This window comes from Ursus arctos, unplaced genomic scaffold, assembly GCF_023065955.2.
Source record: "Ursus arctos isolate Adak ecotype North America unplaced genomic scaffold, UrsArc2.0 scaffold_19, whole genome shotgun sequence".
In the NCBI taxonomy this organism is placed as follows: domain Eukaryota; kingdom Metazoa; phylum Chordata; class Mammalia; order Carnivora; family Ursidae; genus Ursus; species Ursus arctos.
This window is the reverse complement of record NW_026622863.1, coordinates 5,820,175-5,844,213: the sequence shown is the minus strand read 5'-3', so window position 1 is coordinate 5,844,213 and position 24,039 is coordinate 5,820,175. Positions and strand designations below refer to the sequence as shown.

Here is a 24,039-nt window from a genome sequence, read left to right as displayed (position 1 = left end):
GGGAGCTCTTTAATTCCACATTTGAAATTAATGCCTTCTGTCCCAAAGAAAATTTGAAAATTTCTTTTGATTAAACCAATTTCCTTTAAAAATTAAACTACCAAAAACAAAATCAAAACTTGATTCAGCCTTATAGAATACCCCTGAAGAACTGGATCTTATTTTCTGAAAGACATTCTGGAAGAATAACTTCTCAGGCACTTTTATCTCTGGCACATATACATATCTTAATTGCCAGATAACAAGTCAAGTGTCTATTAATAAAGGATTAAATGAATCACGGTACAGCCTTCACAATGTATGTTCCTATAAAAAATGAGAAAAAATGAAATAAATCTGTACTGATACAGAAGAATTTTCAGGGTCCATTAGGTGATCAAAGCCAATGCAGAGCAGTGCACATAGTATCCCACTCTTCATATTAACAAACAGTAAAGAGAGAATATAAATTTGTATTTGTTCGACTTGTATCGAGACACAATGGAAGGTAAGTTAAGAATTATACGCAATGCGGGGTGAGGGAAATGGGATAGAAAGGACAGGAGTGGAAGCAAGATTTCTCTTTGTATAATTTTTATATAGTTTAGACTTTGGAATTACATAAATGTATTAATAGGAAAATTTTTTAATCTTAATTTCCTTGTTAGCAAGACGACTACCTTCATGGACTCGTATGTCTAAGAAACATTCAAATTGAGATGGATAAAACTGAAAAATTGATTCTGAAAGTTATTTAAAGAAATTTTTCTATGGTAGATTAAATCGAGTTCTTTTTTTCCTTTTTCATTTGAGAAACTGGTTAATCCCTCAGATCCAGAAATTTAGAAAGACAGTATTAGACTCTTGAGTAGGCTAGAATTGGAAAAATATCAGATATCTTTTAATATAATTAAAGTTTTATAATAAATCATCCTAGGGTCTATGAAGCATATCACAGCAGATCTGAAATGGTTTCAAAGCAATATTGGCTGGTACTGTAAGTTTAAATTCCTGTGGATTGGGTCCAAAATTATCATAAGGTTGAAATTCTTCCTCTGGAATTCACTGTCCATCAAAATTCCTTTAAGTTCATCCCCTTCTCTGAATTTACTTTTGCCTTCCTGTTCAAATAAAATCCTACAGGCCAAACTGTGGCTATTTTTCCTCCTTTCTCCTAGGCCTCCTTACCCCCTGGTCCCTAGACTTTGAATGCCACATTCCTAGCTCTGACCTCTTCCCTGAGTTCCAAGTGATTCAGTCTGATTCTTTAGCCTACATCTCTAGTTAAATATTAGAATTTCAAATTTAACTCTGCCAAAATAGAATACTTGATTCACATAACCACCAAACTGCTTCTCCCTTTAGTCTTGGTCATCTCTGTAAATGACTCTACCACCAGCTTAACCTCAAGTCAAAAATCTAGAAGTCACCTTGCTGTTTCTCTTCTTTTCAATATCTATATAAAAACCATCAGCAAGTCCTATAGGGCCAGGATCCATAATCCATTGAAAGTACTGCATTCTCACTAAAATCTCACTGTCAAAATGTATCATCTCTCCCACGCACACTTTCAAAGTTCTTGTTTCATTCTCACTAATGGTCTCCACTTTGCTAAATCCAATCCTGGTGTGGTTGAAAGATTGTTGGAGTCACACTATGAGAAGGAATGGAAAGATAGTCAGTGAATGGGATTAAGGACAGTTCGGCAATGACAAAGTTATAAAACTATGGGAGTGAGTAGTTCCAAGGGAGTGGAGGACAAGATCATTGGATGTGAGCTCAAGTAACTGAGAGGCCTGGGTGTTGGAAGGATCATTTACAGGTATATTTCAAGCCAAGAATTAAGACAGTAGTGGAGTTGGAGAGAGTGAGCCAGGAGCTAAAATTTTTGAGAAATAAGGGGGAATGACTCTAGGGGTCAATAAATTGACAATGCAATATGGGGTAATAGGTGACATGGTCTAATGACTAGATAGTAAAAGCTTTATGTTTTTAAGAATTCAGGAGGGAGGGGGCGCCTGGGTGGCACAGTGGTTAAGTGTCTGCCTCCGGCTCAGGGCGTGATCCCGGCGTTATGGGATCGAGCCCCAAGTCAGGCTCCTCCACTATGAGCCTGCTTCTTCCTCTCCCACTCCCCCTGCCTGTGTTCCCTCTCTCGCTGGCTGTCTCTATCTCTGTCGAATAAATAAATACAATCTTTAAAAAAAAAAAAAAAAAGAATTCAGGAGGGAGAAACATCTGGAAACAGCTATGGGGATCATCCATCCTACCTCCAGGATTTACTGATGTATACACCAAATCCATTCATTCCTCTCCATTTTTACTGTTACCATCCTAACCTAGGTTGTCTACCTTTCTCTCTCTCCTGGGTCCCTGAAATTAAGGTTCCTAATTGGCTTCCTTAATGCTTATTTACCAACATTTTATTTTGTCTATCTTTGATATTGTGATTTGTTTTACCTTGATGAAATTCACTAAGAAAGAAGGTGCCTGATAAGAAAAACTGAATCCAAGATTGTGACTCCCTTGATGACTACATCAGAATTGAATGAGCTTTCTGTATTCTATTCATTTTTTGCTTTTTTTTAAACTATGATTTTTTTTTTCTTCTGATTAAGCAATGTTGAGCTCTCTTAGCACTGTCTAGGAGAAAGATTTGACACTTAAATGCCACCACATATTTTGGATATTTTTCCTAAACTACATTATCAATTGTTTAATAACAATTATTCTAATGCTTTAAGGCATGGAAATTTTATTAAGCAAATTCATAACTTTGGGATATTTTAAGAACTGTACTCCAGAACAAAATTATATGTTCTTCATGTGTGAAACTGACAAAATATTAATATTCCAGAAATGTACTCTACTGGAGCAACTAAAAGTATACACAAAAATTGGGCTATAAGGCTGTTCATAGAAGCGCTATTTACAATGTTTAAAAAAAGTGTAAACAATCTAAATATTCAAAAATAGAATCACCTTAGACTGTTTTAAAAAATACAGTGCCCTTGGGGCAGCTGGGTGGCTCAGTCAGTTAAGCTTTCTACTCTTGATTTTGACTCAAGCTTCCAACTCTTGATTTTAGCTCAAGATTCCGACTCTTGATTTTGGCTCAGGTCATGATCTCAGGGTCGGGAGATCAAGCCCTGCCTTGGGCTCGCACTGGAAATGGAGCCTACTTCAGATTCTCTCTCTCCCCCTACCTCTACACCCTCCACTCTCTCTCAAAAAAAAAAAAAAAAAAAAAAAGTACAACACCCTGCCCTACTTCTAATTAATTCAGTCAGGACTTTTGCGGGGAGAGACTCAGGCACTACCATTTTTACAAAGATCCTCCAGGTGTCCTAAGACGCAATTATCGAGCGAACTATCCAAGGCGAATTTACCCAGTCTTATCTCTCTATACGACATCAGTATGTTGAAAGGGTTCCATATTTACATCTTTAGCCTGGATCACCGCCCATTCTAACCCCATTCTTATAAACCCAACTGCTTGTTTAACATTGCTCTTTGAATGTCTAATAAGCATCTCTAATTTAACATGAACTTTTTTTTTTCCGCACTTCCATTCCATCCAACATTTAATTCTATCAGCTCCACGCTCAAAATATATCCAGAATCCAACCAATCCTCACCAACCCCACCTCTACTCCCAAGTCATCTCTCAGCCTGGGTTTTACTGCAATAGCTTTTCAACACAGCTACCAGAGTGATACAATTAAAATGCAACTTAGTTTAGGTCTTTCCTCTGCTCACAATCTTTTAATGGCTCCTTCTTACATCATAAAAGCCGAAGTCTTTATAATGGACCTGTCTGGGTCTCCCACAGCTTCTGTTATTTCACTACCTCTCCTTCTACTGTCTCTGTAACTTGCTATACCCAGCCATATTGGTCTCCCTCCTCTAATAAGCCAGGCATGTTCTGCCTTAGGGCCTTCCCAGGCCCACTGCCTGGAAATTTTTCTCAAATATCCTCACTTCTTTTGGATTGAAATTCAAATGTCATCATATCAATTAAGTCTTCCCCAACCTAATAAATAATAGTACCCTAAATAAAAATAGTAACCAGCCCAATACTCTTTATATTCTCTATCCCTTTTCCTTTTCTCCAGAGTATGTATTACTATCTGACATACTATATATACTATTTTTATAGTCTATCTTCCCCACTAGATATAAATTCTGTGAGAGCAGGGATTTTGTTTAATTTATGACTGTATCCCTAACCCTAGTGTCTGATACATAATGGGTCCATAATACATACTTGATGGTGAATGGTGGGGAGGAGCAGAGGGAGAGGAAGAGAGGAATCTTAAGCAGGCACCACATCCAGCGTGGAGCCCACATGGGGCTTGCTCTCCCAACCCTGAGATCATGACCTACGCCAAAATCAAGAGTTAGACAGTTAACTGACGGAGCCACCTAGGTGCCCCTAAACATCCATTTTTAATTAAAAGCAAACTGGATCTTTACAATGTGCTAATTGACATGGAAAGGTCTGACATGACAGGGTTTGACAGGTTAGTAGTGGGGCTATACACCATGTACAATCACATACACATATGTATATATATATATATGTTTGTATGTGTATATGCATATATGTATGTATATATGTATACGTCATATACAACCAGTTGCCCCATCACTGAACAATCCAGTTTAGGAAACACAAGCAATTTAGTGATCCAAACCTCACAATTTTTTCTTCCCAGAGTACCATCATCAATTTTGTAAGTCCTAATATCTTCATGACAAGAGCCATTAGCACCTTCTTTTGTATCCCCTGAAAAATATTTTAACTGGCATCACCTACCCTATACATTCAAAACTAATTAGATAAAAGGCTGAAAGGGGCACCTGGGTGGCTCAGTCAGTTAAGCATCCAACTCTTGGTTTCAGCTCAGGTCATGATCTCAGGGTCGTGAGATCTAGCCCAGCCACAGGCTTCCCAATCAGCCCGTGCCTGAAATTCTTTCCGTCCCCCTCCACTTCTGATCCCTGCCCCACCCCCATGTACACATGAGCCTGCACATGTGCAGGCTCCCTCCCTCTCAAATAAATAAATAAATAAATAAATAAAATTTTATTTAAAAAAGGCTAAAAACACAACTGAACTGACTAAATCATACATACAGGGTTGTTTATAAAGTAATGGATTGATTACATGGTTTGTATTATGTATAACGGTATAAAGGGCCTTAAAACTATTTACAGTTCATATGCTTCCTCCTTAGTCCTTACCCACCTCCTCCCCACCTCAACCCCTCACAATGACATAAGTACACCACATTTTAAAAAATTTTAAAAAGGAATTGAACAACAATATAAGCCTGGCAGAAGTCTGAAATCACTCCAGCCTCAAACTTCAAATCATTTGCCTAGAGAGAACAGCCCTCAGATGACTGTGACTCAGCATTTTATGGTGCCTGAGACATGAAATGAGATAAAGGTCTTGTTGCCTTCATGGCATTAGCTAAATATGGAGCTAAAATGAAAGAGCTACCTTAAAAACACAAAGTCAGTGGCTGAAATGTTACAGTGCTCACCCTGACACGGGTTTGACTCAGTATGTGATGACAGGGAGGACAGTATATGATATGCCCGTTGAAACACACAGAACTGTTCTGAAATAACTTGTTGACCTATAAAATTAGCAAATAACAACACTGATCACAAGGAACACTCAGAAATGGAGAAAATATAAATAAATGAATACAAAATTAAGGTATGAACTATGGTGCTGGTTTAGAGACAGGTAAAAATAGAGTTAAGGAGGGAATGTGCCCAGCTATTCCTCACTAACATATCTAAAATGGAGCCAAGTGAGGACTTCTTCGCTCTGGAAAAAAAAAAGAAAAAAAAAGTTGAGTAAAACTGAAACAAACAGAAAAGTCCAGCTCTTTTTGACTTTTTATGAGCAGAAAGTAAGATAAAATAAGGTGAACTACATAAAGGTTCCAATACCGAGTTTTCAGTTCATATTCTCATATGGAATATGAGGAGCAGAAACTGACGAATGAAGAAGAAGGCATGGTAATTGGCAAGCAGGGAGATCTGGAGAGGTGAGATCATGAAAAAGGACTGAGGGGCATTCCACATAGGTAATGGAGGAAGCTGGGGAATCCCGCTCAGGAAACCAGGTATTTAAATGAATAAAAACAATGAATAGACACAGGGAAACAGCCTATAGGCAAATGAGCAAAACCCAACTGCTAACACTTGGCTTTAGCTCCTGTATTAGTATGTTATTAACTCTTTTAATTCTCAAAACAAGCCAATGACATATATACTATTAAACCTAACTTTACATGTGAGGAAATAGTCTCAGAAAAATTAAGTAACTTGCTCAAGGTCACATTGTTAATAAATGGCAGATCCAGGCTACCAACCCACATGACCCAACTATCTACCACAACTTTATACTGCTGTGTATGAATGCCTCAAAACGTGAAAAGGAAGCGGGGAAATTGAAATTACTGAGGCCTTTACCGCATTCAAAACCAGAAGAATGGATTTCCCCTAAGTAATCTACAGCCTATTAATGGAGTTCAGACTCACACCAAAATACTATTCAAACTGCACATCAGACACGTCTAGGAGAGGCACAACAAGGGTAGCGGAAACTCAAATGAGAAAAGTGGTGTTCACCAGGTTGTGGAATCAAGTAAGACTTCACTGAAAGAACAGCATTTTGGATAGGATTTGAAGAAAAGGGAAGAATTAGGCAGAAGGAGTACCATGACTTCGCATCAATTACTCCTCAGTGTTTTCAGGATAAATTTCAAACCCCTTGGCATGGTACTGAAGGTCCTCCACAACTACGGCTAGGGGCATGCCAAGAAACAGTATCCCAGAATACGGAGATGATTATGCTGGAGTCCTTACTACCAGTTCGGGTTCCAAAGGATCAGAACATCTTATTTTTCAGTCTCCATAAACCGTTAGGCAGTTGAAGGCAGGCACTATGGCTTAACCTCTTGTAACCCACCCCTCCCCTCCTCCAGTCGAGGTGACTGTACATCACAGCACGTGGTGGGTGCACTGCAAACATTTTCTGAAACGAATGTAAATCAATGGGCATCAATCACCAGGTAACTGTGTGCCCAGCCAGGCTGCCTTATATCCTCTAGAGCTCTGGCGTTCGCTAATTTTAAAGCTATCAAGTTAAAGACTTAAACATGTGATCCAGACGCAACGGGTCCGCCTTAATTTGGACCCGGATGCCACAAACCAATGGTGAAAGGTCATTAAGGGCAATACTGAAAATCCGAACAGAGACAAGAAATTAGATGTAGGGCTTAATTTCATTAAATGTGATTATGCCTTTAAAAGTCATGCTGGCTATATACACTTATGAATAAAATGATTTCCCTTAAAACACTAGAAAGTAGGGAGGATGGGCGGAAGGAGATAATGAAACAAAATCGGTAAAATGTAGCTGTTGTGCTCTCGGTGCAACTACTTTTGGCCCATGTTTAAAAATTCCTTAATACAAAACACGACAGACAGAGACACAAAGACACACACACACCCAGGTGCTGTTTTTCATCTTAAACCCCGAGGGAACCAGACGCAGCGGGTCCACCTGCGGCATCTCGGATTCGGAGGAAGACCTCTGCGGGGCCTCCCGCGGGGGCCCGGCCCGGTTTTCTCGCCCGCCGGACTCGAAGCTGACCGACGGGGTGGCCTCTTCATCCCCTCAGCACCCTCCATAAACGCCTTTCGCAGAGAGCTGAATTTTTGGAAGGCGCGGGTCACAGTTCTCTGTTTCTACGCTGGACCCCGCCCCCGTCGCTGGACTCGAAGAAGCTAGCCTACCTCCGGGTCCTTGCCCACCACGACCCCCAACGGCCGGGCCGAGGGTTCGGGGGCGGACTCCGCGCAGCGACGTCACGGCGCGCCGTGCGCCGGGTCAAAGTTCAGCCCCGCCCCTCTTCCCCCTCGCTGTCTTCCTCGGCCTGCGCTGCCGCCGACGCCGCTGTGGGCCTGGCTGCGCTCCGTCCGCTCCGCCGCCTTCTTCCCTGAGCGCTGCCCGGCCGGCTGCCATGGCAAACGTGGCCGACACCAAGCTGTACGACATCCTGGGCGTCCCGCCTGGCGCCAGCGAGAACGAGCTGAAGAAGGTAGTAGGGAGCGGGACGGCCGGGCAGGGTGTGAGGGGCGCGGGCCTGCTCGGCTGTGGCGGCCAGGCCGCGCTACGGGGCTGCCCACGAGCCGGCGCCGGACGCGGCGGGCTCAAGCTGGGGGGCGGCGGCGGCGGCGAGACCAGCCTCGGCTGACCTTGGGCCGTCGGCCCCGCCCGCCCGCAAATGCAGCAAATAAAACCCACCCCTGCGCAAACACGACGAGAACGCTTCCTTCCTCCCTCCGCCGGCGGGCGCCGGAGGCCGGGCGCTCCCGGGAGGCTGCAGCCTGCGCGGCCCTCCCCGCGCGGAGGTCATCACCCTGGAAAAACAGGTTGGACAGAGGCGCGCAGCGCATCCCGTCCTCGGAAGAGAAGTTGTCCACGCCGCGGTCGTCGGCTTCGGAGCAGGGGCCGGGCCGGGTCGAGGGCCTGGCGGGAGGGTTGAGGCCGCCCCCGCCGGTGCCTCCGGGCAGTTGGGGATGTTTCCTGGGTGCCGCAGGAGCACCTCCCTCTCTTCCTCCTTCGCCCACTGACCCGTGGGTCTCTGTTGGGGTGTACTATTCTGTGGGCAGGTAACCTAGATGTTCTGTGCCCGCTTCAGGAATAAGTCGTGGGCCCCAGCCAAACACCTGAGTGTACACTAAAAATAAATATAAGGCCTTACTGCTGTCTGCAATGCTGCGAATCTTTGATCTCAGGATTTCAAAGCACTTGCGGCGTTTGATTGAGCCCTACACCGTCTTCACCGAGCTTAGAGTATCCCGATTTGTAAACTGAGAAAAAATTAGACTGCTCCTTAGGCATTGGGACGGGTAGAGTTGAGAGTAAAATGGACTTCCTGTTACCTTACCGGAAATGCTAGTCTGTATTATATAATTCATGTGTGTGAATAAAGACTTCAGTGCTGTGTATCCTAGCCACCTAAATGTATACAACTTCACGAAGGCTGAAGTCATTCCCAATTTATTAATACCCTAATTAATCCGCCATGTAAAAAAATAAAAGCTTCTCTTGGCTTTTTCCTGATGTTTCAATTAGAGGTAAGGCAGGAGCCTTAATTTTTAGTTAAAATGTTTCGCAGTTTTAACAAACTTAACGATCGTTTCTTTAGCGTTCATTGGAGTCTTGGTCTGGTTACTGGCCATCAAAGACATTTGACAATAGTGAAAACATGGAATTTTCTGATATTTTGGTTTTGGTTAGCGAGTAAACAGTATTGAGGTGGATAAATTAGTAAACAATATTGAGATGTTTTCTCAGCTTACGAATCCAGATTGTCAAACAATCTCAATAAAAGATGTTTTTGGAAGGTTGTGATTTTAAAACATTGCTTCTCAGAAAAATGGATATTTGTACTCATAAATCTTTAAATCAGATTTTGTATGTAACCTTTTTTTAAAATTTTCTTTTTTATTGAAGGCATACAGAAAGTTAGCCAAGGAATACCATCCTGATAAGAATCCAAATGCTGGTGACAAAGTAAGTTATTTGAGACTTGTCCCCGTGAGGTTTCAGTTTTAAATTGCCCTGCTTGAAAAAAGGAATGTTGTAAAGAAAAGTCCCATCTGTTCCCATAGAGCCAAATTTTTACATGAAGAGTATTTTGGTTTTGTAATGGGAATGCTAACATTCTGGGCAGTGGTAGGTGGGAGATAGGAGCAGAATCAAACCAAAGGTAATTTATAGCTTTTGTTAGAATAATTGGATTCCAGATTCCTGTAGCCTTTCCCCCACTCCTCTACTTGAAAATCCAATTGTTTTCCTTGTTGCTTTTCTTTTTGTATAGTTCAAAGAAATCAGTTTTGCATATGAAGTACTGTCAAATCCTGAGAAGCGTGAATTATATGACAGATATGGAGAGCAAGGTCTTCGGGAAGGTAGCGGCGGAGGTGGTGGCATGGATGATATTTTCTCTCACATTTTTGGTGGGGGATTGTTCGGCTTCATGGGCAATCAGAGTAGAAGTCGAAATGGCAGAAGAAGAGGAGAAGACATGATGCATCCACTTAAGTGAATATCTTTTTTTCTTTTTTAAAAAAATACGAAGTACTATTTTTTCAAGTAGTAATGCTTAGTAAAGATAAAGGTATCAAAAATGTTCTATCTTTTGTCAGAAAAAAAATCTTCCATTTCCTTACTGTCCTCTTTGGGTGACTAAATTGAATTTGATAGCCTGGGTGTTTGTATTTTGCTACCTATCTTACAGGATGGTTGATGTTTCTACTAAGGAGGCAGATGGTTTTGTTATATTGGTCTGAAGCCGCTTGTTACTATATGATTTAAAATTTGAATTATGAAGATTATTTTCTTTTAAGTATTTTAATTTTCCAAGTTACTTTTTATTTAAAAACTTACAAAGTGAGTGACTCTGACTAGTTTGTTTACATGTTACAGTCACTCATTACTTGATCCTCAGTGGGAGCTCTCCTAAATTGGTTTCCATGGAGCTTGCTGGCTTCTAGCCTGACATTAACCTGCCAACATATGAATGGTGTCTGACCTTGGTCTTAGACTGTGAACCCATGAGCCCTCTACAATATGAAAATAGGTATTTTACTTTGCAAAGTTTGTGAAGTGTTTTATCCTCTTTCCGTGAACCCATAATGGTTTTAGTAGCAAATGCCAGAGACTTTCAAGTGTTTATTTAAAATATTTCATATTACTTTATATATTTGAGTAGATCAGAGGAAGTGTAAGCTTCTACATTGTTAGAATATCATTCTTAAATTTGTATTTTAAAAGAATTTATCCTCAGAAATAAATTTCATTTGGATATTACTCCAAGAGTAATAGTTGTACAGTGTGGTTAGTTCTTTTTTTCTTTGATACAGAAGTGATTTAAGAAGTAAATAAGGTCAAGAGAGTACTTGCTGTACCTTAATAAATTCTTAATATTAAAATTTTTTTTCATTGTATACAGTAAGTGCTGTTTTCTTTTAACAGTATTTAAAGTTTACCTGTTGTTACAAGATTTCATTTTGGGTGGCTTTATAATATTCCATTCCATGATTTACCTTTTCTAGAGGATGTTGCCGGGTTTTTTCTGTAATAAATAGCTCTTTTGAGTATCTTTATATACAGCTTTATCTTTTCTTGGCAGAGATTTCCAGGCAGGCATCAGTGTTTTGAGGCTGATACATAAAATTAAATTGCCTTATAAAGGATTGTGCCAGTTTAGCACCAGGGTGGAGAGTGCCAGCTTGGCCAGACCATTACCCACATTTTTCCTTCATTGGCCATGTTTGTTGAAGTGTGTGTTTTTCTGGCCTCTTAGGTACTGGTTTTGCATACTAAGTGTAATTTAATATGTAAGGAGGAAAAGATCTACCTATTTGTTTTCTGTAGATGATTTGGTTAAAGATTGTTATGAGTATAAAAGACAGATGCAGCCAGTTGCTTTTGTCTGATTAAGCTGTAGCTATGTCATTATTTGGAAGCGTTGGTAATGTTTTGTCCATAAGTGTTTTTTTCTTACACTGCCTAGAATGTATAAATTTTAGCTTGAGATAATGCTTTTGGGAAAGTTTGAATACCACAAAATAAATAGTATGGGTGCTTTGCAAAATACTTTTAACTATTGGTCCTCTATTTTAAAGTAAATCTTCACTGCTAAAGGAGATTTAAAAACACAATGAAAAGGGTAAAACCACATTAAGAGCATTGCTTTCAGATCCTAAATGAATAGTATTTTTGAGACTTGATATACATAGATTTTTTTAAAGGTTAGTTCAGAAATGAATGGTCCTATAATTCAAATATGATGTATAAAGAAGAGTTGGGTTTTATCACTTACGTATTTTAAATAGGCTTTTAAACCCTCTCTTTTTTTTTTTTTTTTTTTTTTTGATCATAGACCCCTTTGGAAATTTGGTAAAAGTTGTTCAAATATATAATTTTGATTATAAGTCATTGGGTCCTTAAGACCTCTTAAACTTCTAGGCTCTCTGTTGAAAACCTGTTCTTTCCCCCTTCTCAGTCACACTGTTGATAAGGTCACTTTCGTTTTGTTTTGTTTTTGAGACATATGCAATCTAAGTTGCATATAACTTCCATTAAGTTGTAATATAACTTTGTCACCTTCCTAAAAATTGTCTTTGGGGGGAGCCGAGCCTTTAGTAGAGCATGGGCTATGGAGCCAAGCTGCTTATGTGATCAAGTAAGGCAGGTTAACCCTCTGTGCTCAGTTTTGTCTTGTAAAATGAGGATAATAATTATACCTCATTCAGAGGGTTGGATTTGATGGGGGGGCTCCTGCCTCAGGCCAGAAGGTCGTGATGCTTGAGTTTGTTCAATTATCAGCTCTATCAGGAAATGCAGCATAGCAAATTGTTGGCCTGATCCTGTAAATTGTGGCTTTGAGCACCACATATACTGTCCATAAAATTCTTCTGCTAATTTGAGCCACAAAATAAAACTTCTGTCAGTTGACTTAATGTAAGATGATTTTGATTTCTTTAAAAGGTTATAGTGGAATTTGCTCTATCAGCTGTCATTTATATCTTGTATTTAGGAGAACTTGGCTAAATTTGATTGGACCTAATTCTTTTCTCCCCAGAGTGTCTTTAGAAGATCTGTATAACGGCAAGACAACCAAACTACAACTTAGCAAGAATGTACTCTGTAGTGCATGCAGCGGGTAAGTGTGTGTTCAGGTATATGAAATAAATTTCCATTTGTTCTTTCAGTGGCACGTTTAGTCTATACCAGGTAAAAATTGTTCATGATTTAAACTACCCAACACAGAACATTTTCTGATACATTTGAAAGTCAGTTTAAGTACTAGTCATCACTTGATGGGTTGAAGATGAAGGTGAAAAGCACATTTCCTGTTTGTCATGGCCAGTGGAATGGTCCGTGGGCAAAAATCTAATTTATATTCTTGCTTGCTTTAGCCAAGGTGGAAAGTCTGGAGCTGTTCAGAAGTGTAGTGCTTGTCGGGGTCGAGGTGTACGCATCATGATCAGACAGCTGGCTCCAGGAATGGTACAACAGATGCAGTCTGTGTGTTCTGACTGTAATGGAGAAGGTATGCCTGCCAATACTTCTCTGCTTTTTTGTTGAAATGGATTGGAAGTGCAGAAATTGGAGAAGCTTACAATTTTTCTTTTTTAACATGTGTTTGTATTCATCTTATTAAAGAAAAGATACAGAGTTCTAAAAGAAGAATGGGAAAATAATTGTTCTATTATGCATAGGCCCGATGAACACAAACAGTAGATTTGTATTATGTTCAGTGAAATGTTAATCTTTAGTTCCGAAAGGATGGGCAAAGTTTTTTGTCCCTTTATATTTTTAAAGGTTATATTTGATAAAGAGAGAGACAGCAGATTGTTTAATTACCATTCTGATAAGTGGAGGATTTTTCTGTAAGCATTAGCTAGCTTTTAAGGATAGATACGGGGATTGAAGCCCTTCTCACAGAAGTAGAGGCTTTAGGTTTTGAATGGCTTTGAAATACTTAGGCTCAGAGTGATTTCTGAAACTACTACTCACCTCTGTCCTTGTGCTTTTATAGCCATAGACGATATATAACCGAATGGGCATGACTGACTTCCAGTTATAAACATTTCTTAGAAAAACAAGGGCATTGGCCTGTGGGTTTTAGTTTGCCAGACCCTGTTCTAGAGCAGCCGTCTAATAAAATTTTTCTACAGTGATGGAAATATTCTGTATATGCAGTGTTGAGTATGGTCACCATCAGCCACCTGTGACTGTTCAGTACATGAAATGTAGCTAGTGTGACTGAGGAACTGAATTTTTAATTTTAGTTCATTTAAACTTTAAATAGCCACAGATGGCTGGTGGCTACCATGTTGGACAGCACAGTTCTAGAGCATGTTTTTCCAAATTGCTCCAGAAAGTGGTGAAATAATGGAGAAACTGCATATTATAATCCCCTCCTGGAAAGTCTCAGTGCACTTTACCTTATTAAAGCCTCTAACAGTCCCGCTATCAAGAATCCAAAGTGTACTGAAATCTTTACCCATGTACCGTTACCATTATGGGGAACTGGTGTTTTGCAGAACATACTTTCTGAAAGCAGTGTTCTAGAAATAGTCCCTGAAGTCATCAATTATACATGTTACCTAAGCGTTACAGTGTGCCAATAATCAGCCAGTAGAAATCAATGCTATTTTTTCACAATATACTATGTAGAACTTCAGTTTTATGTAATTATACCACTAATTAAATGTTTCAGAAGAACACATAGAAAAGAAGCTGTGTTGTCCTGAACATGATATGGGGGTACTCAGTGTCAGCTAAAATTTAGCCTTTTCTCATTGGTTTTGGAAATTTCTCAATGATATTGTACCTAAATAAAAGGAAGATCCATAATAGGACATCTGAGCGGGGTTAGTCTAGGAAATAAATAAAATGCCCTACCAACTATACAATGTAATAATGAGCCATAAAAGATATTTAAGTTTTTATTCGGGTTGTTTCTGTCAGCAGAGTTAAACTTACATGAAACTAAGACTGAAAACAAAAAATGAAGTAGCACTTGTGGAAGCTTCAGCATCTGACCACCGGTTTTGTTTCCTTGATCTTTAGGCTTTGTTTTAACTTTAGGAAGTATAGTCAGGAGCCGAGAAAGTATTAAGATACGTTACATTTCTCATACATTTCTTCTCTGAAATAGAGGGAACCAGGTAGCTGGGTCCTTCAGGTAACCTGTAGTAAGATGTGAGTTTCTGTTATTAAGAATGATAATTTAAACAAAACTTTAGATAGAAATTAAATCCAGGACATTTAATGAATAAAAACATTATCAAGATGTATCTTAAGAGTGCAGTGTAGTACTCTTGCTGAAAGTTTGAATGTTCTGTCTTTCTAGGAGAGGTAATTAATGAAAAGGACCGCTGTAAAAAATGTGAAGGGAAGAAGGTGATTAAAGAAGTCAAGATTCTTGAAGTCCACGTAGACAAAGGCATGAAACATGGACAGAGAATTACATTCACTGGGGAAGCAGATCAGGCCCCAGGAGTGGAACCAGGAGACATTGTTCTTTTGCTACAAGAGAAGGAACATGAGGTAATTTCCTTTTTGTCTGTTTGTTTGATTTTTGTTTTATTCAGAAATGGGTCTTGTGGTCAGGATAGAGGTTAGATATTTTCGGGTTCTATGGAATAACATTGAACATAAATGAAGTTAAGTGGTTGGGCTGAGTTATAAGAACTGACTTGTTTAGTAGACCAACAAGGCAGGTGCAGTCAGGAGCATTGAAAAGGAGTCAGTTTTGGTTCCAGCTCAGCCATTGATTAGCACAGTAATCTTAAGTAATCCTGTTGTCTCTGTACCCCAGTTTCCTTGTTTATGAAAATAAGGGCATTGGACCAGATGATCTAAGGCAGCTTATTTTTCATTGTGAAACTCCTTTGGTGGGTGGTGAGTGGTGGACAGGGCTTCAGTCTTCCGTGCTGCTCTCTTGATTTTTTCTACATATTGGGTTAACCATGTGAACTTTTCTTAAAAGATTCTGCAGTTTAAAAAAAATATATTTTGAAGGTACCTGGGTGGCTCAGTTGGTTAAACATCTGCCTTTGGCACAGGTCATGATCTTGGGGTCCTGGGGTCAAGCCTGCATTGGGCTTCCTGCTTAAGTGGGAGTTGTCTTCTCCCTTCCCCTCTCCCCCCTTCCCCTGCTCGCACGAGCATGCTCTCTCTCAAATAAATAAAATCTTAAAAAAAAAGTAATAATTATTATTTTGGGTATATATTGTATGTTATGTACAAGGCATAATTAACTGGTCCAACAGTGTGGTCTAGTATATATTATTTTGATTAATACCGTTGCACGGGGTTTTTTTTTTAAGGTTTTATTTATTTATTTGACAGAGTGAGAGAGCACAAGCAGGGGGAGAAGCAGAGGGAGAGGGAGAAGCAAGCTCCCTGCCAAGCCGGGAGCCCCACGAGGGGCTTGATCCCAAGATCCAGGGATCGCGACCTGAGCCAAAGGCAGACACTTTACCGAATGAGCCATCCAGGCACCCCACACATGTATTTTATAATGTGCTATGGAGTATACTGTGGGCCTTTATTCTTGAAGACTGTATCTGGAGCCATTCAGGAAACCTCTTTAGTAATCACCCAAATTCTTGACTATAGAAGCTTTTGACGGGGTCTGGCATTATACTTGATCCCATTGACCTGAGTTTCTCTGAAGGTCCTTACATCACAAGTCAACCACCTTTTTAGTTTGTACTAAAATTTTCTCTAATTTGATGGTGATTTCTATAAATAAAGTAAATTTTGAAAATCACTTAATCTAATAGAGAGTAAAGCCATATTGAGATGTAGATTCTGGGAATTTGATTGGTTAGATTAATTCCCTAACTAGATGTTGCTTGCTCTCCTACGCTAGCCCTTCTCAGGGTAAATTTGTTACCTCGGCAAAGCTATAAATTACTATATATTTTTAGGCCCTTTGTGGATATTGCCAAACCTACAAATAGCAAGAGCTTCTTGCTTGCTAAACAATAGTAATTCCTAGAATTGTGCCTTAGGGTCTTACAGGTTGAAATATTCGTAAACCCCCCCCCAGGATGGATGGATGGATGGATAGATTGATTGATTGGTTTGAGAAGGACCGAGAGAGGTGGGTGGAAGGGCAGAGGGAGAGAGACTCTCAAGCAAACTCCATGCTCAGTGCAGAGCCCAACATGGGGCTCCATCTCACAACCCTGGGATTAGGACCTGAGCCGAAAGCAAGAGTCGGACGCTCAACTGACTGAGCCACCCAGGTGCCCTGAAAAGAGCTGTAACTCTTTTAAAAGATTCTTTGTTAACTGGTATTGTAGCCATTTCCTCATTTGTTCAGTCATGCCTTTCCTGCGCAACACCATCACAAGGCATAAAGGCAGGAAGGAGAGCCAAGTAATTGAGACGTTTATAAAATGCTTGGGTATAAACTGTATTGTAAGATGGTACAAGATGTGGGTATTTTCATTGATCTGTCACTGGAATAGTTTGAGGGCAGTTACCAGATGGTGTGTGGCAGTGCAGCGGCAGGAGGGCGATGGGGAAGTTAAGAAGTAGTGCTTATTTGGAGGAGAGGTTTTGGTATGTCAGACTGGTGGCGGAACCTTTTTTATCCCTACGTTCAGTCTTTAGTGTTGCTACGTAATCAGGATTTTTAAAATACAGATTACTGGATTTGGAGAGAAGGGCTTAAGTTCTGATTCCCCATTTACTGCTAGCTTTGGGCTCCCTGCGCTTGGCTTGGCTTTCTGAATAAAGAGGTAGTCCTCCCTCAAGGGTAACGTAGAATCAGACGAGATCGTGAATAAACTGCTTTTCTTTCTCGGGGCTGTGGGGAGGCGTTTGGAAGAAGGTCACCTCTTAAAATCGTTGAAGTGTGGAATTGCATGGGATTTCCAACAAACAGCAGCTGGTAACCATCTAAAGTAGAAAATAGATGTTGGAGGTTAAAGTGGAAGTTCAGCTAGTGAGAGGTCAAAGATTGCTACTTCATGGTTTTATTATGACCAGTGAAGTAAATTGGAGCCTGAGATTTAGGCATCTTGTTTAATTAATACCACTGAAAATATTAATCTTTTTTTTTGAAGGATTGATTTATTTCACAGAGGGGAGGGAGGGAGGGAGAATTATGCAGACTCCCTGGTGATAGCGGAGCCAGATGCCAGCCGATCCCGTGAGTCTGGGATCATGACCTGACCTTAGCCAAAACCGAAGCCAAGAGTAGGATGCTCAACCGACTGAGCCACCCAGGCGCCCTGAAAATGTTAACCTTCTAAGAAAATTTGGCTAGTCTCAACTAGTTCATGAAAAAGCTTGTGGTTATTTTGTTTGGGGCTTTGTTCTTTTCACTCCCAACATTCGTGCTGAAGGAATTGTCAGGCCATGAGATTAGGGTGGGTGCTGTAGCTGTGAAATGTGTAAACCTTTAGATAAAAAACATTCCGGTTTTGAGAGTGCTTTGTATCCTGTGTAATTCATCTTTCAGTGCATGCGTATGTCTGTTTTGGTGATAATGGCTACAACTGCGCATTTGCACAGCAAAGAACCACGGTATCTGGTGATGTTCGTCCCGTCTCTATGTTCTGTACTTTGTTTTCCAGAAAGTATTATCGCTTTCAGTCTTTTGCTGTCTGGTTCTTGGCAGTCCCTCCTCATTAACCTGGGTTTTCAAAAATTGCCTGAATGTCCTTGCTTGTTTATTCTCTGTTCAAATTTTAGCATCAAATTTTCTAGCCTACTTACCCCTCCACCAGTTCCCTGCTCCCCAAAATAACCCTGATAATGTCTTCAATTGGAATTAGTTTAAGTTGAGCTCCCTTCTGAGAACATGGTGCCTCTTCTCGTTTCTACTTCTGTTGTAGCTTTAACCAGAGGATATCTGGTTATAGTTGGTTCTTGGAACAATAATGTTATAAGATGTTCAGAAACACTAGCATTTTACAGTTATAAAAACATTAAAACATCCTGTGTTAAAGAATCCTTACTGAATTTCTCTACCCACCGTGAGAAACACTTGCGTAAATGCACATAGGGAATATGGATTCTGTGGCTCCCAACTTCAGCATACATTAGAATCACCTGTTGTTAAAACTGCAGATTGCTGAGGGCGCCTGGGTGGCTCAGTCGTTAAGCCTCTGCCTTCGGCTTAGGTCATGATCCCAGAGTCGTGGGATCGAGCCCCGCTCCCACTGCTTGTGTTTCCTCTCTCGCTGTCTCTCTCTCTGTCAAATAAATAAATAAAATCTTTTAAAAAAACAAAACTGCAGATTGCTGAGCCTCGCCTTGATGGTTTCTGATGCAGTAGGTATGGGGTGTGGTCTTAAGAATGTGCATTCCTAACAAGTTTCCTGGTGCTGCTGAGGCTGCTGGTCCAGGACCACTGATCGAGATAATAGTTTGAGATTAACTTTCCTTCGTGGGTAAATTTAGGAGGATAGTTTGGGAAAAGAGGGTATCTTTCAGATTTTCACTTTTCCCTAACTGAACTGGCCAGGATTATTTTTTTTTTTCAATTTAGTTAACATATACTGTGTTATTAGTTTCCGGGGTAGAATTCAGTGATTCATCAGTTTCATACAGTTTGTTTGCCTTATATTCATCTAGGTGAGATAAAACTTCCTTGTACCTGTGTAAAAAGCATGATATTGAGCCCATTTAGTGGTTGAGCTTTTTATGTTGAACTTGGGCTCTCCCCTTCCCCTGTTATGATCATTTCTGGGGAGCACTCCCAAGGCAAACCTGTTGTATGTAATCCTGCCGAGCTGTCTATACCTTTTTTTTCTGAGGCAGCGTCAGGAAATAAGCCACAATTACAGAATATCCCTGGTTCTGTTTTTTGGAGCCTCAGCTATGCTTCATGAGCCAGTTTTCTCAATTTCAGTGCTTTTCTTTCTTTTTTTTAAGATTCTATTTATTTAAGAGAGAGAGCAGGAGCCTGGCTGGGGGGGGGGGGTGGGGATGTGGACAGGAGGAGAAGCAGGCTTTCCGCCAAGCAGGGAACCCAACTCAGGGCTTGATCCCAGGACCCCGGCATCAGGACCCGAGCCAAAAGCAGATGCTTAACCGACTGAGCCACCCAGGCGCCCCTCCAATGCTTTTCTGATAGATGTTTCTAGCATAGTACATGAGAATAGCCAGGTTTCCTTATGTAAATTTAGGGAATTAGGGATGATGACAGTTTGGCTTTTACAATGAATGGCAGAATGAAGGTTTCGAAACCATTTCAGGGAGCACAGCACAACAGGGTGTGGCTCCGTAATTTTTTTTAAATGTGTTTTGTGTGCTTTATTTGTAGGTGTTCCAGAGAGATGGGAATGATTTGCATATGACATATAAGATAGGACTTGTTGAAGCTCTATGTGGGTTTCAGTTCACATTTAAGCACCTTGATGGACGTCAGATTGTGGTGAAATACCCCCCCGGGAAAGTAATTGAACCAGGTAAATCTTGATTTTTGTCTGATCCGAGATTCCATGTGGGTTTTTTTGCAGTTTGTAATTTTTTTATGGTAGGTGACTCTCAAAAGAATTATTGAACACCTTTCTTCTTGGGTAAAATTCTCATAGTTTCCTTTTTACTTACTCAAATAATAGGATGTGTCCGTGTAGTCCGAGGGGAAGGAATGCCACAGTATCGTAATCCCTTTGAAAAAGGTGATCTTTACATAAAATTTGATGTGCAGTTTCCTGAAAACAACTGGATCAACCCAGACAAGCTTTCTGTAAGTATTCTCTCTAAATATAAGCAACAAATTACTTGAAGTAATAATGAGGTGTTTCTTTGTCACCTTTGATTCGTTTTTGGTGCTAAGATTAGAACACATAATTTATAAAATTTTGCTTTTTTACCATTTGAGTGATTGTTGGGCCATCCCAGTGATTATTAAAAGCAAGGCTTGGCGCGCCTGGGTGGCTCAGTCAGTTAAGCATCCAGCTAATCTCAGGCCATGGTCTCAGGGTCATGAGATTGAGCCCCATGTCAGTCTCCTCGCTGAATGTGGAACCTCCTTAACATTCTCTTTTCCTTTCCCCCAACCCACACTCTTTCTCTCTCTCTCTTAAAAATAAATAAATAAAAAAGTACGTACGTAAGTAAAGTCAAGTCTTGCTGGTGTAGGTGGTGGTGGTGCCAAGCAGGGAATAGTAAAGAATTAAGGCAGATTGGATGTAAGCTGGTGGTGGAAGGATTGGGACTCCCTGGCCACCAGATCCCTCACCTGAAGGGGCAGCCTCCCAGCTTACCCAGCTTTCTTCTTGGGTAGAATTCTCAGTTTCCTTTTTACTTACTCAAATAATAGGATGTGTCCGTGTAGTTCGAGGGGAAGGAATGCCACGGTATCATAATCCCTTTGAAAAATCCTTTGAGAAAGGTGATCTTTACATAAAATTTGATGTGCATTTTCCATGTGGGAAGGCATGTCTTACGTAAAATTTTCCAGGTTTAAATGTTGGCGGCTACTTCTGGTTTTCTGTTTTCTAAGCAATAGTTGGGTTGTACAAAAGGTGTCTGCAGATTTGACCTGTTGGTCATCAGTTTGTGATCTCTGGCTTGAAGTGCACTAGATTTGTCTATTTTCACTCTCAAAGAAGCATATACTTTGGATTGTATCCAAAGGGAAGTTGAAGATAGCTTACAAACTACCCTTTTTGTTTTGTTTTGATTTTAATGAAGGAGCTAGAAGATCTTCTGCCGTCTAGACCAGAAGTTCCCAACATAATTGGAGACACAGAGGAGGTAGAGCTTCAAGAATTTGATAGCACTCGGGGCTCGGGAGGTGGTCAGAGGCGTGAGGCCTACAACGATAGCTCTGATGAAGAAAGCAGCAGCCATCACGGACCAGGAGTGCAATGTGCCCATCAGTAAACTCTGCAGACAAATCGCACAGGTGGATTTTCCCTCCACATTTGCCCGGTTTGCTTTCAGCGATCCAGCTGGAGTGTCTGGTCAATCCTGATGAACTGATGGACATCTGTTGGTCTATGTGTAACTTTTAAAATTGGTACAGTATCTACAGAGTGTATAATTTAAACTAACCACAAAGCTTTACATCTTCATTTTGACTGTTCTGTAGCAGAATAAAGCACTTGAAAGGAAACAAGACTCCCTTTCACCCATGGGTTATAAGTTTCAGTCCTGGTATCTGTGCTTGATTTTTATCAGTTTTGTGTAGATTTTATGTTTCATATTTTAAATCCAAATCCCACATTGTAAAGTTTGTGTACAATTTGTCCTGAAGCTTTGTGTTTGGCTGCACCTGCGTAAGCTGCTACAAATAGAATAAAGAATTTCATAGCCTGTATCTATCATTTAGATGCATGGAAAAATGGGCTTTGCACACAATGGGTTTGGAGCTGACTGGGAACAATGGAAAAAAATAACATTAGCTGTGGTTGTAAAGTACCCACCTCCTTTTTCTTTTTCTTTTTTTTTTTTTTTTTTTTTTTACCATCTTGTGAAAGGTTTCTGAAACTCGATAATAAAAAGCAGTTGGTATAAATTATTCTTTGTGTCACATTTTTAGAAGGAAGAACATACTTTGAACTGTAAAATATATCCTTAAGTTGGAGAATGTATCCTTCATTCTGGTTCTTAAGCAGCCCTTTAAAAACCCATTGGCCTGAAGCTTATGCCTCAGGTACGTGCCCATTTTATAGTTTTAAAAGGCAAAAAGAAAGTTCGATATATTGGTAGAAACAGGCTTTATTGGCTTCAATTGATGCTTTGTACAGTCAAGGACATCTAAGTTATGTAACTCATAAGTTATGATTCCGAGCGTTGGGGCAGGTTAACCTAGCCTCTGTATCTCCCCACCACCACCCCCTTTTAAAAATAAGGTAACAGCAAATCAATATTAGAACCATGTCTGCATAGAACCTGTTAAAATGCTCTGTTTTCATTAAATGTTAAGTTAAAGATTCTCTGTCTCCATTAAGTTGAATATTTGAGATTGGGGGAGCATTGATTGCTAATGTTCTGTAGAAAAGTAAGACTCTTAGGCTGGTATGAGAAAAATCAGGTAAAACTATAAAGAGGATGTTGTGTCGCTCTTCTTTGCATCTTCTATTACCTTCTTTTCATTCCCAGAGTAGATATTTTTAGAACACACTTTAATTTTAGGGAAAAGAGACGTTAGTTGTACATTTTCCATTTGTAAAAGAACAAATGGGGAAAACTAAAAACTAAAATTTAAAAATCTATTATGCCATCCCTGAGTCTAAACACAGTACTTATAGTTTATTTCGAGGTCTACAAGACCCTGGATGGGGGGCGGGAGGTGGGGAGGGTGGGGCGGGAAGTGTCCTGGCATTAATCAAGGCCTGTGAGGTTTAAATTATTGCCCTCTCCTCTCTACCTCCATTGTACAAAAAATATTTTACAACCAGCCTGGGCAAGATTCAACAGCATAGTAGTTTTGTATCCAAGGTTACTTCCCCACAACCACTTTAAGGGTAAGAAATACAGTGGCAATATAAAGTTTGTAGCCTTTCCAATAAAGGTTTATAAAACATTAGAGTTGTTCAGTGTAGTCTTTGTTTTAATCCTTCTACCCAGGTTTTTTGGTCATAGCGAAAACCATATGGAAGGAGAATCCACCCTTGTTAAACTCTGTTACTGCACTCGGTCGTGCTCTGCTTTGTAGAGCACGTGTGTACAGAATAAGCATGTATGGTGTCAGCGGCACAAAGAATCTTTTTAACAACTTTATTGAAATAACTCCTGTGCCATTAGCTCTGCCTTTTAAAAAAAAGGTGTACAATTCAGTGGTTTCCAGTATGTTTACAGAGCTTGCAACCATCACCACCATCTAATTCCAGAATGTTTTCATCACCCCAGAAAAAAACCCCAAATCCATTAGCATTCAGTCCCCATTCCATTCCCCAGCCCCTAGTACAATCACTAACCTAGTTTCATTTTGTATCAAATGGAGTCATAGCGACATGTGGCCTTTGTAAGCTGTTCATTTAGTATGTTTTCAAGGCTTATTGCTGTCACAGTATGGATCAGTACTTTGTTTTTATTGCCAACTAATCTATTGTGTAGCTAGCAGTACCATCCATCAGTCGATGGACATTTGGGGGTTTTTCCATTTGAATAATGCTACTTTGGACATTTCATGTATAAATTTTTGTGTGGACATATTTACAGTTCTTTAAGATCTATACCAGGAGTGGAATTGCTGGGTCTCATGGTAAGTGTTTAATCTTTTGAAAAACCGCCAAACTTTTCCAAAAGTCTGCACCATTTTACAGTCCTGCCAGCAATACATGAGATTTCAATTTTTCCACTTTAACTGCCAACGTTTGTTAGTACCTGTCATCCTACTGGGTGATGAAGTGGTTTTTATTTGCATTTGCCCAATGTCTCATGATGGTAGCCATCTTTTCATGTGCTCACTGGCTATTTGTATATCTTTGGAGGAATGTATTCAAATCCTTTGCCACCGCATACTT

At 40.2% G+C, this 24,039-nt stretch overlaps 1 protein-coding gene and 1 long non-coding RNA gene across 2 annotated transcripts; one reads left to right on the top strand and one right to left on the bottom strand.

The window, feature by feature from the left end:
* Positions 1 to 5,053: 5,053 nt before the first annotated feature.
* LOC130544105 (uncharacterized) lies at positions 5,054 to 7,918 on the bottom strand. Its single transcript, XR_008960091.1, has 2 exons — positions 7,517 to 7,918; positions 5,054 to 5,824 (listed from the first exon to the last, which is right to left on the bottom strand). It is a non-coding gene; the product is annotated as an uncharacterized LOC130544105 (long non-coding RNA).
* An 86-nt stretch (positions 7,919 to 8,004) lies between these two features.
* On the top strand, positions 8,005 to 23,099 carry DNAJA2 (DnaJ heat shock protein family (Hsp40) member A2). The gene is made up of 9 exons (XM_026494700.4): positions 8,005 to 8,108; positions 9,530 to 9,589; positions 9,897 to 10,120; positions 12,666 to 12,746; positions 13,003 to 13,136; positions 14,946 to 15,142; positions 19,884 to 20,028; positions 20,182 to 20,309; positions 21,260 to 23,099. Exons 1-9 carry the CDS (start codon positions 8,031 to 8,033, stop codon positions 21,449 to 21,451), a joined length of 1,239 nt encoding a protein of 412 aa, XP_026350485.1. The 5' UTR covers positions 8,005 to 8,030; the 3' UTR covers positions 21,452 to 23,099.
* The last annotated feature ends 940 nt before the right edge of the window (positions 23,100 to 24,039 follow it).